This window comes from Capricornis sumatraensis, chromosome 10, assembly GCF_032405125.1.
Source record: "Capricornis sumatraensis isolate serow.1 chromosome 10, serow.2, whole genome shotgun sequence".
Lineage (NCBI taxonomy): Eukaryota > Metazoa > Chordata > Mammalia > Artiodactyla > Bovidae > Capricornis > Capricornis sumatraensis.
The window spans coordinates 59752696-59770790 of NC_091078.1; the positions used below are offsets into that span (position 1 = coordinate 59752696).

The window sequence follows — 18095 nt, forward strand, 5'->3', positions numbered from 1 at the left end:
AATAAGGAAGAACCACAGCATAAAGACCTGCAGGATCTGGTCCCAAAGTACTCACTCCCTACCATCTCTCCCTGGCACTGGTGTAGGCACATTTAAGTACTCACCATATCCTAGCTGCAAGGCCCTTCTCCTCACGACAACCCCCTGTTAAAAGGTCGCTTCTGTGAGACTCCTCTCCCTACATGGAGGAGAGCCCATCACTCCCTCCCTTGGAAATCACAGTACTCTCTTTCTCTCTCTGCCTTCAATCTTCACCTTCCTCTAGGCCTGCAGGAAAGACACAGATGCTGACTACAATCCCTGCCCACCAGATGAGACAGTTTTCCTTTCTTAAAGGAAAACATCTCAGGGTGTCTTACATCGTGGGTAAAAGTGCATATCATATGGGAAACTCAAGACAAGAAGGAACTTATAAACTCCATTATCAAGCTTTAGGTACATCAAACCAAAGATGGAAAACAGTTTTGGGCTGAGAGTAAAGAAAAAAATCATCAAGAGATCACAGTGGACCACCAGCCAAACAGGTCAAATGCTGCTTTGTTTTTTAATGAGTGGCCAGAAGACACGAGCAGTAGCCGAGGGGTCTCAGTCCAATCTTTTCATCATGTCTTGTTCTGATTGATCAAACCACCACGAGAAGCTGCTTTATATACACCAGACACCACCTAGGCCCTTGAACTTAGAAACCAAACCAACTAAAGTATACACTGTGTTTCCTTGAGTCTAGGAATCCGTCAGTTCTAAGGTGCACCGTTATTTTATCAAGCACTACAGAAGAAAAATGCTGCCAATTAAACTACGGCGTGATTTCTTACTACTACAGAATCTTCATTTTATTTTTATTGAAAGAGTTCTTTTAAACTTAGACGTATTTTTTATAACACATTATTCTTGGGCACTAATAAAAAGAAAAGAAAAACTGAAATGTAGCGGTTAAGGCAATGACAACCAGGTCACCTGGCTGAAGGCAACTGTTAAATGTCACTGGTTTGGGAAGTACAGTCCAGTTTCAGAAATGTTAAAATTTAAAAAAAAAAATGTACAGCACAGATCAATAAAACCCTCTATTATTCCTAGCTCAGTGACAAAAATGTAAAAAGGACAAGGCAGTAGTTCATAGGATAACTGCTAAAAAAGACACTGCATTGATTAAAAATGTATTTATACAGAGAAAAAAGTTCAGATTATTCAACTCAAGAAAGATGCAAACACAATAAGGATTCGAGAATATTCTTCAAGAACATCAAAAGTCCTGTCCCCAAAAAGTAATTTCCAACTGTTTTTTCTTTACAATTTTTTAAAAATATACTTTTAAATACATTAAAAAAAAAAAATAAGAGCCTACAAGAAACTTGAGTATGGAGCTGTTCTATCTGGAGGAAGGGTCTCACCTAAAAATGCCTCTGAAGTCACACAACATGTGACCAGCTGGAATCCTGACCTGGAGAGTGTGTGTAACCTCCACCCACTCCCTGTGACAGCTACAACCCAACGACAAGGGTTTAAATGGTGGCACTGATCAATTAAACATTTGCACAATATGAAGCCTTGCTGTGATACAAAGATTCAGCATGTTATTGCAGGGAGGGAGGCAGGGGTTGGTAAGCCACAAGGGGGAATTTTCCACATGTGGGATTTCAGACCTTGAGATGACTGCCAAAGGCGGGATGAGAACTTTCTATCAGCCATAAGGAGCTGTAGTGATCTTAGCAGGTCAGAAGCCCCCTGGACACAGCAAGGGGGTGAGTAACACCAAGAGTTTCAGGTCTTGTCAAGCTCCAGCTCTCTGTGTCTGCAACACCAAGTCTGTTTTCAAGCACAAGCCAGATGTGGCTGAGAGAGGACAGCCTTGGCTCCTGGCCCCTGCCCAACCGTGTAGCTCTACCCAGCAGTTTACGGCAACCATGGCCCTCCAAACACAAATCCGACTCCACAACAAATTAGCAAGTGATGTATGTCCTGCGGAAGGTGAGAGATGCATATACTGCCAGGCGAAGCTTAACAATCCCCACCAGACAGCTGTTTCTCTATTTTCTCTGTTTTTCCTCCTGAATGCCTGAAGGTTGCTCTGCTGGAAGCGAAACAAGTGGGCACTAGAGCAAGGCCTGAGGACTGGGGGCAGATTCTCATGGTTCCTCTGGCTATGTTCTTGGGCTCTGCTGAGACCAGGAGAGAGAGGAAAGCCACCGAGCAAGTATGTTTCCCTTGCAGACAAAACCAGGGAATGTAGGGGAGCCACCTCACTGATCCCTTCCCTGCTGGCTGTAACGAGGACAGAGGCCCTTTGGTATCACGTGGGGATGGAGCAGAGGGGAGGATGCTCCGGGCCTGGACCACCTTCACTGCCCCTTCCTTCCCAGCAACCCTTGGCTCCCTCAAGTGCCTGACCCAGCTGGCGAACTGCCTTGTATAACTGTAGCTCCCACGGCCCAGATCTGCCCCTCGGGTGCAGCTCTCAGGGCCCATCACGAAGCGGGGCCAGAGGATTGGGAGCGTGGCTCCACTGGGCTTAGGACCCAAGCGGAGTGCCCAAAAAACACTGCCTTCATCTGCATGCTGCTTTGCATCTCATCTGCATCCCCATAAGAGACTGACCTAGACTTGCCTGTGAGTGTCCAGGAGTCTCCGGCGGAGGTGTGGGTCAGCGGTGGCTTGCTACAGGGTCGGGGCATGGAGTGCAGCAGTGCGTGCACGGGACCTTTTGAAGGAGGTTGCCACTATCTTCTCCTGACACTTTAAAATCCCCTTTGACCACCGGAAGCAGTTCTATCCTCTTCGGATGACAGCTCTAGGTCATCTTGGTGTCACTTGCGCATGCTTTGGGAATACCACCCATCCCCACGTCTATTCCCGACCTAATTCAAATAGCTCAGCAAACCCCATAGCTCTCCTCCAAGAGCAATCTGTGGCCAAGAAAAAGGATGTTTGAACCATAGAGCCCTATCAGAGCACAAGTAACATGCAGATTAACGTTTTAAGATGATTAGAGAGAGCTAATTTTCCATGTGTAGGGTTATCTGACGGTATAAGCTATTGCTCTATGGACGCCCGAGTCAGGTTCCACTGATCTGTCTAGGGACGGGTCCCCTCCTCTGCTGCTTGCACTGGCAGCCACGGAGGGGAAGTTTTTGGTAAAGGGGGACAACCCACCGAGGTACAAGAGAACACTTCTTTGTCTAAGGGCACGCCCTTGCTGTAAGTGCCAACTCGGTTTTCGGTGTAATTCTCAGATTTAAGTTTAGTATAAATAGAGATTTAGCAGAAGTGAGAGAAGCCAACCCTACATCCCGTTTTATTCTCTACACACAGTAGCCAGAGAGGAAAGGTTTCCTTTAACCGGCGGTTTTCAATCAAGCTGCGTTCTATGAATAGGGAGGGAAAAATGGTGTACAGAAGCTGAGCTACTCTACATTCTGAAGAGGACAACTTCCTGCCCAAAGGCATCAAACTGCTGACCTGACTCAGTCATGACAGAGAGCTTCATGCTGAACGTGAGAACATGCAGACTGAAGCACAGCGATCATCATTCTGCCCTTTCATCCACAAACCAACCTCAGATACAGTATTCTTTGTATATTTTGGTGTTGCTCAGTTGCTAAGTCGTGTCTGACTCTTTGCAACCACACGGACTGCAGCACACCAGGCTCCCCCGTCCTTCACCATTGCCTGGAGCTTGCTCAAACGCGTGTTCATTGAGTCAGTGATGCTATCCAACCATCTCATCCTCTGTCACCCCCTTTTCCTGCCTTCAATCCTTCCTAGCACACATCTATATATATCTTTCTATAGTAGATAACGTAATTTTTAACTTAATAGAAATAAAATGTAAAGGATTTCCAGAAAGATGGCAGATCATTAAATAATATCCCTGTACAATCTCAGAGCTAGACAAGAGCTCAGACAAGGAAACTGGGGCCCAATAAGGTTAAGTGACACCATGGACACATAATCCTGCTGTGCAGGCCACCCAACCAAACAACGTGGCCAAAACTTTAAAAATGTTTAAATTTGTCACTTGAATTTCAAACACATATTTCTTCTCTTACCAGAATTACTTCAAAAATGCGTGGGATCAGTTTGCTGTCTTCCACAAGTCTGTTAAAAAAAATGCAAAGATAATTTATTACTAATGATTTTTAAAATTATTTAAACTGCTGCCCTGACATGGAGCACTGCAGCCCCATGCTTTATGCTGAAATTCTGTGACTGAGGAATAGTATGATTAAATATTCATTTTAATACACTGAATTACATTTAAACACAAGAAATGTGAGGCTTCTTTGCAAATCACTATTAGCTTTACCTCATTGATCTGCAGCAGGCAAAACCTCAAACAGATATGTACAAATGTAAAAAAAGTATTAAAAATTCATAATTATTATAAAGACTATCAAAATAAGCAATGCCAGCTGAAACAATGTAACCTATCCTTCATGTAGTTAAGTTATAAGCTTGCCACACTATAATCTTTCATATATACCTCATTAGTTATTTTCTCAACATTAATGATTTAATGTACAATGATTTTTAATGATCTTTAACTTAAAAAAAAACTAGACACCAATCACACAATAGCTTCTAGGCACTTTCATCAAGCCCAGTTATAAGTTGTTATCTATTTGTAACATAAGACTTTCTCCAAGCAATTTAAGGGAAAACAGCCTTTATTCAAAAGGGACAGTTTTTTTAAGAACAATACTTCAATCTCTAAATATTCCCTTAGTCCAAGGGTCAGAGAACTTTCTCTGTAAAGGGCCAAATAGTAAATATTCTAGGCTTTGCAGGCCACACAGTCTCTATAGCAACAATTACCTCTGTCACAATAGTATAAAAGTAGGTATAAATAATCTATAAATTAATAAGCATGGCTGTGTTCCAATAAGATTTTATTTTCAAAAAGAGGCAGTTTCCCATATTAGGCCCATAAACTATAATTTGTTGATCCTCCTTCAGTTTAAAAAGAAAATAAAATTCCTTAACTTGACTAGAATTTACTTTGTAGGATAATCCACAGCGCTCAAGACAAGCATATTCCTTTCGTTGGCTCTTTGTCTATTTCACAGAGGATGTCAGGTGGATAGAAAGGGAATTTATCATCTGGCCTCCCCGGAGCTTGTTTGTCTATAATACTACATTGATAAAAGAAAAGCCTATGAGACTAGCAAAAAAAAAAAAAAAAAAAAAAAGATCAGTGTTTTACAAATATCTGTTAAGGAAAAACGAGCTACAGAGTGAATCCCCAAAGACAGATGCACTTAGAAAGCCCTAGCTCAGTATCTAGCAAAAATAAACGTGATCATTTTCTATAGTCTTAATAGATCAGAGGGGAAAAGTTTTGACTACAAGTATTAAATTCATTGACATTCTCTCACTTTGCTGGGCAACTGCAGGCTCAGGAATGAAGATGGACCTCCTTATACCATGAGTGGGTAGGACAGGAAATGCACAAACTCAGGACCAAATGCAACTTTAGGTCAACACATCCTTATTCCTCTTCCTTTGTTTCCTAGATATTAACCTCATCATTTCCCAAACTGGACTTCTGAAATTTTCGTGATATATACTCTTATCAGGCCCAGGCCTAAAAGAGCCAAGCACAGACATCTCTGAGTTTGGTTGCCGTAGCAACCAAAAGCCAAGAATGTCACAGGGACACAGGCACCACTGTTTCCTCAGTGGTACCAAGGAGTGACGTTCCCTGTATCACAGCCCTACTCCAACATTCGAATCCAGAAGCAGACACTCACAATGCCAGACTTTTTATGATGGTATTTTAAAATATGTTCTATTACCAACATGTGTGCATGCTAAGTTGCTTCAGTCGTGTCCGACTCTTTGCAACCCTATGGACCCTATGTAGCCCTCCAGGCTCCTCTGTCCATGGTATTCGCCAAGCAAGAATACTGGAGTGGGTTTCCATGGTCTCCTCCAGGGGATCTTCCTGACCCAGGGATCAAATTCCTGTCTCTTGTGTCTCCTACATTAGCAGGCAGGTTCTTTACCACTAGTGTCATATGACTACACAAATGACCTTAATTCAATCTTAAAAATTGCAACTAGTTCATCTTCAGGTCTCTGCATGACAAACAGGCTTATCTGCACTACCTCTTAAGACTCTTTTAAGTTCTAACAGTTCGATTCTTACATTCTTCTGAACACAATCAACCAGAACAATTGTGTTCTTTGATCTGAGTAACACATCATTTAGAGCCACGTCTGGAAAATTAAAAGCGAATTCAAGGTTTAAAAAAAAAATCACTTTTAGTGAAAAAAATTTTTTTTTCTATGACATCTTCTGTGACCCATGAACTAACCTCACATGTAATCCCAAAAGAATGCTGAAACAGGTATGGGAGAGGGGTGGCCACAAACACTTACAACTATCTAAAATGCATCCGTTTTCCAGACTGTGGGAAGTGACTGGTAAGTGGGTGATGAGTACTCACAAGCATTTTCTTAAATTTAAAATAATAAAATAGATATCTAAGGGTGTCACATATACTATTGTTTCTGTGACATTTTTATTTCACTTATGTGTGTACTGAGTAGTGACCTAAAATATAGTTTGTTTTATTGTGAGTTGTATAAAAAACATCTGAAATCCACAGATTCCAGGCTGCTTCAGAGAGCTTAGTTTTTAATATGTTCTTAAATTTTGATTTTAAAAACTGGGTCTTCTTACTTAACACATCTCCTTTCATATCACCACAGGTCCAATTAGTAGCTCAGTTCTCAAATGACCAAACCCTTCATGTGCTCTGAATCATGGAGTGCTCCTCCTCTGACTTGGTATTCCGGGGAGCAGCTCCGGGGCTCGGGCCTCTGTAGACCAGGGAGAACGAGGCTTACCTCTGAACAACACGGATGTGGCTGATTCTCAGGGAATTATTCAGGCAGAAAGTCTTAAATCATTATACTAGACTTTGGAAAATCAGGATGCAAAAGGCAACCTTGTTTGGGGGCTCTGTTGTGGTTGGCCCCCATGACTTAAATGACCAGTATCGTTTTACTACATGAGTCTGTTATTTCCTAAAATTGAAAAGAATGAAACTGCTATGGCTTATGGACAGCCTGAGGACAGGAAGGGCAAGATTTATCTGAATCTTCTAAACCAAAAACAAAGTAGAGATCTTTTTGAAATTATCCCACATCTTCAAAGGATTGTGAAGTTATTTACTGGAGTAAACTTTTCTTCCTTTATGTTAGCTATCTAAGCACACTGTGTTTAAGTAATTCCAGATGATTAAGTTGAATATACTGCCGTTTCTAAATTCCAATCCTGGGACCACTTTACATTGGGTTTTTTTGGGAGTTTGGGGAAGGGATTCTTTTTCCCCTCAATGGTGTAATTAATGATAAGAGTGTGTGTGATGAAAGAATATTCCTTACAAAGTTTGTTTCAGGAGATTCACTGGGATTTTTGTATATCCGTGGTTTATGTTATTACCAAAACAGGTACTGTTTGCATTAGAAAATTTTAAATGAACTTGTGAAAATCTTTAGGCTATATTATTTGGAATTCTAACTCCCCCCGTTCTTAAAGCAAATGTTGCTATTGGTGTTGGGAAATTTGTTTAATTTTTAATTGATGAATTATTTTATTAATTGATAAATTATGTATCAATAAAAACTTTAAAGTATTTACTGATGTTTGATAACGCATTTAAAATACCATATATTCAAATTATGATAAATACTTGGTTGAGATCTAACTATGGAAGCCATAAGCACAAATTACAAGAAAACTTTACCACAAACCATGCTAAATGATAACCAAAAGGATTCATTATTATTTAACGTATACTTTAAATAATAGGTCAACACTTTTGATGTAAGAAAAAACAATGGCATTTGAGGTAAAGTTATTGAGTGACCTATGGAGTCAAGGTGGCCTTCATTTTCTCTCTTTTCTGGCACAACTACTTTTCATATACTTTGAAAAGAGAGCTAAATATAAACTAGCAATATTTAGATACAAAAGACTAGGTGCAACTTAGGTAGGGAAACTTGGTGCAGGGAGATCACTCTAGTTCTGTTCAGAGAGATACAGCAGTAGGTTGGGTTGAATTTCCAACTATTATTAGCTTTTTTTTTTTTTTTTAAGAAAAAAGCAGGCAGAGGATCTCCACCTGCTTTTTGCTCAGTTATATAGGCAAGAAAAGTGGCCTCCAAAAGTGTTACAACATGTCTACAGAAACATGGGGGTCTATCCATCGAGTTACACTGTCTTGAGTTTGCGTCCTCACTTGAAGGCTTTAATCTGCTCCTAGGGCGGAGACAACACACGTGAAGAAGGGCCACGAGCCTAGAGCCACCGTCCTCACCAGTCAATCCTACCCTTCAGGAACAATGTCCTCCCCAAAGGCTTCTCCGCCATCTCTGCAATTCTGGAATCCGTCTAGTCATAAAGCTCTTACTTAGTACTGGGGACGTTTCTTCTTCCTGGATACTATGTCAGGTTATGATTAACACTTTTGAACCCTTGTCATGAGCTAATCTTACAGCTCAAAATCAATGCCTTCAAGCTCAGTCAAGTCAAATGGCTTGACAAATATCTGACAAGCAGATATTGTATAATAGCACTTAAACGTGGAATCTGCAAGAATGGTACAAATGCACTTATTTACGAAACAGAAATTGAGTTACAGACGTAGAAAACAATCTTACAATTAACGGGGGGAATGGGAGGGATAAATTGGGAATTGGGTTTGACATATACACACAACTAATAAAGACCTACTGTATGGCACAGGGAACTATACTCAGTACTCTGCACTGGCCTATGAGGGAAAAGAATCTTAAAAAGAGTGACTATGTGTATATGGAAAACTGAGTCACCTTGCTGTACACCTGCAACACAACATCGTAAATCAACTATATCTCAATGAAAACATTTTAAATGGCTTGACAGATACATAACCAAAGATACATAACCAAACAAGAAAACAAAACTCAACTTCCATCAGAGATATATGCACAGGGTATAGGTGACCAGACATGGGGAGAACTTAGTGAGGAGCCCAGACGACTGAAAGGTGATCATGAGCCTTGAAAGACAGGGGAGTGGCCAGTTCCAGTGTGGAGACTGCTGTGCCTACCTGGAGATGGTGGTGAAGAGAATCAGAGAAGGCTAATTAGTAGAGAAACAACATAACTGTCATGCTCACAAGTGTGGCTTTCACCCTGAAAGGATGGGATGCCTCCAACGGATTTTAAGCCGAAGAAGGACACAGTTGGATTTGTTATTCAAACTCCAATCTGACAGTAACAGGAAAAAGGAACTGGTGAAGAAGTGCAGGCTAGAACATCGCTCCTCAAAGAGTGGTCTGCAGGCCAGAGCCAGCCTGCCAACAGCCACAGATATATGACAATATAGTGACAGAAACTGGAGAGATTACATTTTTATGTTAGACCTGATGATAAAGTTAAATGTTATGGCAGTTTCAAAACATGGTCCCACCAACACAAGATGACAAACACAACATCTGCATCAAAAGACCTGTCCCTGAGATGTTTCCCCAGGGAGCACATTTCACATCACCAGGAGTCAGACATACTGACGTCATATACACCCTGATATCACGCATCAAGGAGGGCACATCCTCACTTCTGGGGTATGCTTGCGAAAAATGCACCACACTAATCTAACCATGAAATATTCAAGCATATGTGAGAGGCATCTTACAAAATAACCACTCATGTATGCCGAAAGTGTTAGTCATGAAAGACAACAGAAGGTGAGCTCTTTACATCTGTGTGAAGGAGACGATGGGATGATTTGAGAGAACAGCACAGAAACAAATGCATTACCCGGTGTAAAATAGATACCAGTGCGTGTCTGCTGTATGACGGAGGGCACCCAAACCCAGTGCTCTGTGATAACGAGGAGGGACAGGGTGGGAAGGGAGATGGGAGGGGGGTTGAGGAGGGAGAGGACAAAAGCATACCTATGGCCGATTCATACTGATGTCTGATAAAAACCATTAGAATGTTGCAATTATCCCACAATTAAAACAAAAAAATTCTTTTTAAAAAAGACAACAGAAGGGTGAGAACTGTCCCAGATTGGAGCAGACTAAGAAGATGTGAAAACTAGATGCAGTGTGGGTTCCTAGGTTGGACCTGGGACCAGAGAAAAGACAGTACTGGGAAGACTGGCCAAACTGCAGTAAGATCTGCAGATTAGCTGACAGTGAAAGATGTTTCTCCTTGGAAGAAAAGCTGTGACAAACCCAGACAGTGTATTAAAAAGCAGAGACATCACTTTGCCAACAAAGGTCCGCATAGTCAAAGTATAGTCAAAAAAACTATTGGTTTTTCCAGTAGCTTTTCCAATAGTCATGTATGGATGTGAGAGTTGGACAATAAGGAAGGCTGAGCACTGAAGAATTGCTGTTTTTGAGCTGTGGTGTTGGAGAAGACTCTTGACAGTCCCTCGGACTACAAGGAGACCAAACCAGTCAATCCTAAAGGAAATCAACCCTGAATATTCATTGAAAGGACTGATGCTGAAGCTCCAATACTTTGGCCCCCTGATGGGAAGAGCCAACTCATTTAAAAGACCCTGCTGCTGGGAAAGGCTGAAGGCAGAAGGAGAAGGGGACGACAGAGGACCAAATGGTTGGACAGCATCACCGACTCAATGGACGTAAGCATGAGCAAGCTCCAGGAGATGGTGAAGGACAGGGAAGCTTGGCATGCTGCAGTCCATGGGGTGGCAAAGAGTCAGACACGTCTGAGCAACTGAACAACAAAGTCTATCAATGCTCATTTCCTGGTCTTGAACGTTGTACTATGGCTCCATAAGATGTTATCACTAGGGGAGGCTGGGTGAAGGATATACGGAAATTTTCTGCAATATTTTTGTAACTTTTCCACAAGGCTAAATTTATCTCAAAATGTAAGGGCTTTTCTTTTTTAATGGCTCCTGAAGTCTTCGAGTCTCCTCTCTTTTAAAAGTGGGGTCTGCGTCCTCTCTTTTTGAATCTTGGCAGGTTTGAAAGTGCTTAGACCAACAGAGTAGCACAGAACTGACACTATGTGACTTCTGCTCATATCCTGGGTTTATTTTTTTAATTTCACTTTCATGGCATTTTAGAAAAATGTTTATTCCAGCTATCTGCTGCTGCTTAACAAACCACCCCCAAATGCAGCATCAGAAAGCAATAACTACTTTGTCACGTCCATGGCTCCTGTGGGTGGTGACATCTGGACAGGGCACACTGGGGATGACCTTTGTCCCCAGTGTTTGAGGCCTCAGCCGGGGAGACACAAAGGCTGGGGCTGACTAGACCAGCTTAGAGACTGTAATTATCTGAAGGCTTCTCTATTCACATGTCTGGTATCTGGGCTGGGATGACTCAAGGAAGGCTGTTAATTCTGTTGACTGGATCACCCAGTACTGCCCTGTCCACGTGGCGTGGCCTCTCATAGCCTGGCAGCTGAGTGCCAAGCAGGAGCCTTCCGAGAGAACCAGGCTGAAACCACATGACCTTTTGTAACTGAACCTTGGAACATAGAGCATCACTTGAAAACAGTAAGAGGTTACAAGTCCAGCCCAGATTCAGGCGGAGGGAACCAGCGCCATCTGAAGGAGGAGAGGCATTGTCACATAAGAGAGGAGCATGGGGCGGGAGATGCTTTTGCAGCCACTTTATAAAACACAACCTGCCATGGGCATGGTGTGGGGCTGCAACATGCTGAAATGTCCAAATCTGTTTCTTCACCAGATAGTTTGAGTAACACCAATACAGGACCAGAGAGACCAGTTAATACGCTACTGCAGTGATGCAACGGAGACATGACTGAGGCCTCGTACTAGCTGTCTGTTGGTGCGTAACATATTACCATAAAATTCATAGCTTAAAACACACCCACTGACTAGCTCAAAGGTCTGTAGGTCAGAAGTCTAATTCAGCATGGCTGGGTTATCTACTCAGAGTATCCAAGAATCAAGATGCCAGCTGGGTTAAGTTCTCATTTGGAGGGTGGAAGGGGTCCAATTTCAATCTTACTACTAACAGAATTCAGTTCCTTACAGTTGTTGGACCTAAGTCCCTATTTCCTTGTTGGCCGTCAGCCAGGGATCCCTCTCAGGTTCCTGAGGCCATTCTCATTCCTTGTCATGTGGCCCCTTCCATCTCCAAAACCACCAATGGGGACTCTCTTCCATGTAAAATCCTTCTCAAGCTTCAGATCTCTCTAACTGATATGTCTTTGACCTCTAGATCAGATTTAAATGGCTCATGTGATTAGTCAGGCCTACCAGAAATGATCTCCGTATTTTAAGGTCAACTAGTTCGGGACCTTAATGACATCTGCAATATCCCCTCACAGCAGCAATAAATTAGTCTTTTAACTGAATAACTGGGAGAAGATGGGCTTGGAGTCTTGAAGATTATCTTATAATTCTGCCCATTACAGACCTGACCTTGCCTCCACCTCAATTCCATCTTACCCCACCTCCTTTTTTAAAAAAATATAATTCAGATTTGATTCTTTGAATAAGCTGCTTCTGACCAACTTGGGTACAAACCCCCAAATAGATGCTGGACATTGGTTAACTTTCCAACAACACCGGGTACGAGTTTTAGATTTCATATTTGTTCACAACTGAGCACTAGACTACAAACAAAGCTTTTTTTTGTTTCTTATGGCTTACATAATTTACCAGCTAAGTGGGCCAACAACAGTCATTTTAAATAAAAAGTCTCTAACATTAGCTGAATTTCAAATTATCGGTTCAGTGAATCAGCTTCAAAAGGAAATGGTTTCATAATGTTTAGTTCTGGCATAATATTATGTCTATCTTGAAAGCAAGAAAATTTATGATGTTTCTCCTTGAAATGTTTGCCCTTGCTTGCAATGCTTGCTAATTGTCTTACAGAGAACTGCAGAAGCCTTCCCAATAAAAGGACACATATAAAGACTTATTTCCCCAGCAACCCAAAAAGGCAGGGTTACGATTTTAGCAGCTTTAGCACAGAGAATTTCAGACCTGGTCATCTTACAAAGATCTACAGAATCCTCCATGGAACAGGCATCACACTTCTTCCCAGAGGAAATCTGCACCCCAGCGGTCCCAAAACATATACAATATAAAAACAATTTAATCCCAGTTATAAAGCTGACTGCTTCATTTGCTGAGAAAGTATGAGAATTAAACAAGCACACGAGCCATACCAGAATGTGCCTCTGAAGTACCAAAATCTCCCATTGCCTAAAATAGCATGAGAAAGACACAAAGTTCAGTTAAGAGACACTTTGGTTATGTAAAAAAGCAAATGTTTTCCAACAGAAAGGAGATATTAGGTGGAAAAAGAAGAACATTACATTAGCAAGTGTGCAAAATGCTTTTCTATTATGTCAATAGATGCCCAATACAGCCCTGCGAAAATCCACACCTGTTGAATGAACCTAGGCAACAGAATGCTTCTATAACAGACAGTACGAAAGGTGAAAAGGAAAAGCAGCGGTCAAGAGGCTCTCCATGCAGCGTATGGAATGACTGACAAGACATCTCTAACTCCTTCTAATTCTAGCCATAGTCCCGTTTTGTCTATGGCCTTACAGGAACCATCCCTACACAGGCGATGATGCGCTTGTTACCCAGCCAAGGGCTTTGGCCCCGCCTCCCCACAAACAGCCCCGTGCTTCCTGTGCTGGGTCCTGAGGCCTCACGCTCTTTCTTTCTGAACTCCGTGGCTCTGCAGCTGGCCTCCCTGATCTAATAATTCACTGCATCCTTCGCTCCTCGAGACACAGTTCTGTATTGGTCCCACAGCTCCACATATACTGAAGCTACGGGTAAGAAGCATGTTCATCCTTGCACCAAACTGGCAAAGACAACAAGCAGAAAGAAATGCAGCCAATAAGAGAAAGGTCAGGATGGGACACAGGTTCCTAAGAGAATCACTAGACTGTATATTATGTGGACAGCATTTCTTTCCTCTTACGGACATGAGCTCAACACTAAAAGTAACACTTTTGGGACTTCCCTGGTGGTCCAGTGGCTAAGACTCCGTGCTCCCAACTCAGGGGACCTGGGTTTGATCCCTGGTCAGGAAATTAGATCCCTGGTCAGGAAATTAGATCCCACATGTCACAATGAAAGATTCCACATGTGAATACTAAGACCTGGTACAGTCAAATAAATATTTTTTTAAAAAAACACCAATTGTAGATGAGATATTTTAAATTTTATTTTCAATTTCATAAACCTGCTTATTTTCTATGGCTCCTTTTTGTCCTGTTACTCGGTAACAAGAGATCTTTTTCGAATCCACTTGAAGTCAGGCTAAGATTTCTCCCTTTTCTTGCTCTCACTCAATAAACATTACTGAGTGCCTATCATTACTGAATGCAACACACTAAGAGCTAAGTCAAGTGTTAGAAGTGCTATGAGAGATGGCTATAAAGAGTACAGAAGGGATCACAGAAATCGTCTCGTCTATCTGAGATGCAGAGTAATTGTGGATGGCTCAATAACCAAGATTTCCAGTGCCGCCCATGTGCTAGCTCAGTGGATTCTAACAAAGAGAAACCATAGGGATGATGGTGATGACTAATTCCTTTTTTTTTTTAATGAGAAACTGAGGCACAAAGAAATGGTCTAGTGACAAGAAGTGGGGCTGAGACACAAACCTCGGCAGCTTAGATCAGTGTCCACACTGCACAGAATAAGGACTGCTTCAGCTGAACTCTGAAAGAGGAGTAGGTTATTGATCAGCAGCGAATGAAGGATGGAGCAGAAGGGGAGACAGGACAGACAAGAATGAGCTGTGCCCTGGGCAAAGGGAGTAGAGAAAGTAAAAACAGGATGGCTCCTTAAGGACACAAAAAAGGCAAGTTTATCGCATAAGCGGAAGAAATAAAGAGAAGGCAGCGCAAGATCAGGCTGGAGGAACAAACCAGGGCTTACTGCAGAAGATCTTGTTATCTGTGCCGGCGAGCTCAACTTATTTGATAAACTCCAGCCTGCAGACCAAACTCTGCCACCTGCCAGTATCTGTGTGGCCCACGAGCTAAGAATACTTGTCAGGTTTCGAAATGGTTGGAAAAAATCAAAAGAAGAATATTTTATGACATATGACAACTGCATGAAATTCAAATTTCAACTTCCATAAAGTTTTATTGGAACACAGCCATGCTCATTCCTTTACACACAGTCTGCAGCTGCTCTTACACTACAGTGACGGAGCTGAGTGGCTGCAGCAGAGACCATACGGCGAGTGATGCCTGAATGTTTACTATCTGGCCTTTCACAGAAGACGTTTGATGAGTTAGCACGTGTCCCTGCTCTAGGTGACTGGGTGCCACTAAGAGGAGGACTAGGCAACAGGATGCCATCACCAGCTTTACGTTTTTACGATGATCATTCAGGCTACAGCGAGAGGATGGGCGGAGCACAAAAAGAACTGGGAACAGGAAGAGCAGCCAGCTGCCAGTGATGACTCGCAAGAGCTGATAAGAACCAAAGCAGGAGTAAACAGGAGAAGATTAACAAGGCTGTATCAGCATGACCTGAAAATCTGTCAAATACAGGGACTTCCCCTGGTGGTCCACGGGCTAAGACGCCACGCTCCCAACCCAGGGGGTCCAGGTTTGAGCCCTAATCAGGAAACTAGATCCCCCATGTCACAACGAAGACTCAGAAATAAATATTTTGTTAAAAAAAGAAAAGAAAACCTATCTGATGCAGGAGAGAGAGAAGAGGAAAGAAGTTCAGAATGACTCCAGTACTTCATTTCTCCTGGCGGCCACCGCCATGACCGCCACCAGAACAACAACTATCACAGCAAGCAACCTCATCTGCGGAAGCTCCTATACAACAACTCACTGAGCTTAGGGCTTCACCTCTTACTTCTCACTTTGAGACAGGCATGACTAACTTTACAGAGGAGGACATTAGAATTGAACCTTATCCAAGGTACACAGCTAATTAATTTCAGAGTTCATGATTTTCAGCTGCTCTAACATATAATATTAAGACAATGTTTCAGGGAAAGGCTAGTCTGGACAAGAAGATGAGTTAAATTTGGAAAGAGGAAGGACAAGTGAGGACAGACACCCAGGGAACACCAATATGTCAATATGTAAAGAGCTGGCAAAAAAAAAAAGAAAAGCTGGAAGTCTCCAAAGTTCACCAGATGTAGGAAGTAAGGACGTCAAAGGGAGTAAAATGGAAAAGAGTAAAAAAGAATAGCTTCGTCTTCTTGGTGTTTAGATTTTCAGTTCAGTCTCAGTTCCTGTAAGTTGTACTTTCATTACAGAGTAATTTTAGGATCCCCAAGCTCATTTCAGGAGCTACTTCAAAGATCAATCCATGATACTGGTGCTAACAGACAAAAATAGAGAGAACTTGAAACCACTGACCAAAGGCTATCCTGCTGACCACGGAAACTGTAAGATGGGTTACAGATTGTCACTCGTATTCTATCTTTTGGTAAGAACCACCAGTCTGTGTCTGTGTATGTACTTAACAACTGTATGCTTTTTCCTGATACAAAATGACCAAAAGCTTTAATAATAATACCTATTCATTTAAATTATTTCCATAAAATATATAAATACAGAGGCATAAAATGTATTCACTGCATGTTCTACTGGGGAGAATAGCAAAGCATTACAAATAAAATATTCTAATGTTAGCACTATGAGAAAATCATTAATAAGTTTTAATGTATTATTTCCTTGTTTTTGGATTCACATAAGACATGGGACCAACGTCATCTTTAAAATAATACTTACCATTTCTTGTGCATGTTCTTTGTGTTGCTTGGACAGCCATGGCTGGTTCGATGTCTAATAACCATGGCTGACTCCATTTTACAGAAGAAAACATTGACACTTAGGCTAGTGAAACAGTCTGCCCACAGTCATTCACAAAGCCAATGATGGATCTGGGATTAAAAATGGAATCTGCCTATTCTGACAAACCATTAGGTGTATTACATCATAATACGGTAAGAGAAAAAGTCAAGTCATACTACATACATTGGGTTTTTTTAAGTATTAAAAACATTTCCCATGTCAACACATATTCAATTAAATATTAGTTCTCATATCTACATATCTTTCTTTTTCGTTTGTTATTAGAGTCAACTTTTCCTTTTTTCTTGAAGTAGAGTGGAAAAGAAATGCAAAAAAGCAAAACGGCTGTCTGGGGAGGCCTTACAAATCGCTGTGAAAAGAAGAGAAGCAAAAAACAGAGCAGAAAAGGAAAGATATAAGCATCTGAATGCAGAGTTCCAAAGAATAGCAAGAAGAGATAAGAAAGTCTTCCTCAGCGATCAATGCAAAGAAATAGAGGAAAACAACAGAATGGGAAAGACTAGAGATCTCTTCAAGAAAATTAGAGATACCAAGGGAACATTTCATGCAAACATGGGCTCAATAAAGGACAGAAATGGTATGGACCTAACAGAAGCAGAAGATATTAAGAAGAGGTGGCAAGAATACATGGAAGAACTGTACAAAAAAGAGCTTCACAACCCAGATAATCACGATGCTATGATCACTCACCTAGAGCCAGACATCCTGGAATGTGAAGTCAAGCAGGCCTTAGAAAGCATCACTACAAACAAAGGTAGTGGAGGTGATGGAATTCCAGTTGAGCTATTTCAAATCCTGAAAGATGATGCTGTGAAAGTGCTGCACTCAATATGCCAGCAAATTTGGAAAACTCAGCAGTGGCCACAGGACTGAAAAAGGTCAGTTTTCATTCCAATCCCAAAGAAAAGCAATGCCAAAGAATGCTCAAACTACTGCACAATTGCACTCATCTCACATGCTAGTAATGCTCAAAATTATCCAAGCCAGGCTTCAGCAATACGTGAACTGTGAACTTCCAGATGTTCAAGCTGGTTTTAGAAAAGGCAGAGGAACCAGAGATCAAATTGCCAACATCCACTGGATCATCGAAAAGCAAGAGAGTTTCAAAAAACATCTGTTTCTGCTTTATTGACTATGCCAAAGTCTCTGTGTGGATCACAATAAACTGTGGAAAATTCTGAAAGAGATGGGAATACCAGACCACCTGACCTGCCTCTTGAGAAACCTATATGCAGGTCAGGAAGCAACAGTTAGAACTGGAC

The 18095-nt window shown here is 41.7% G+C and overlaps 1 protein-coding gene across 1 annotated transcript in view; it reads right to left on the minus strand.

Moving 5' to 3' along the window:
- ULK4 (unc-51 like kinase 4) overlaps positions 1 to 18095 on the minus strand; it is a 489483-nt gene that overhangs the window by 281972 nt on the left and 189416 nt on the right. Inside the window, exon 30 of the mRNA XM_068982354.1 lies at positions 4047 to 4095. Coding sequence (XP_068838455.1) covers positions 4047 to 4095 — 49 coding nt within the window. The remainder of the gene's footprint in view (positions 1 to 4046; positions 4096 to 18095) is intronic.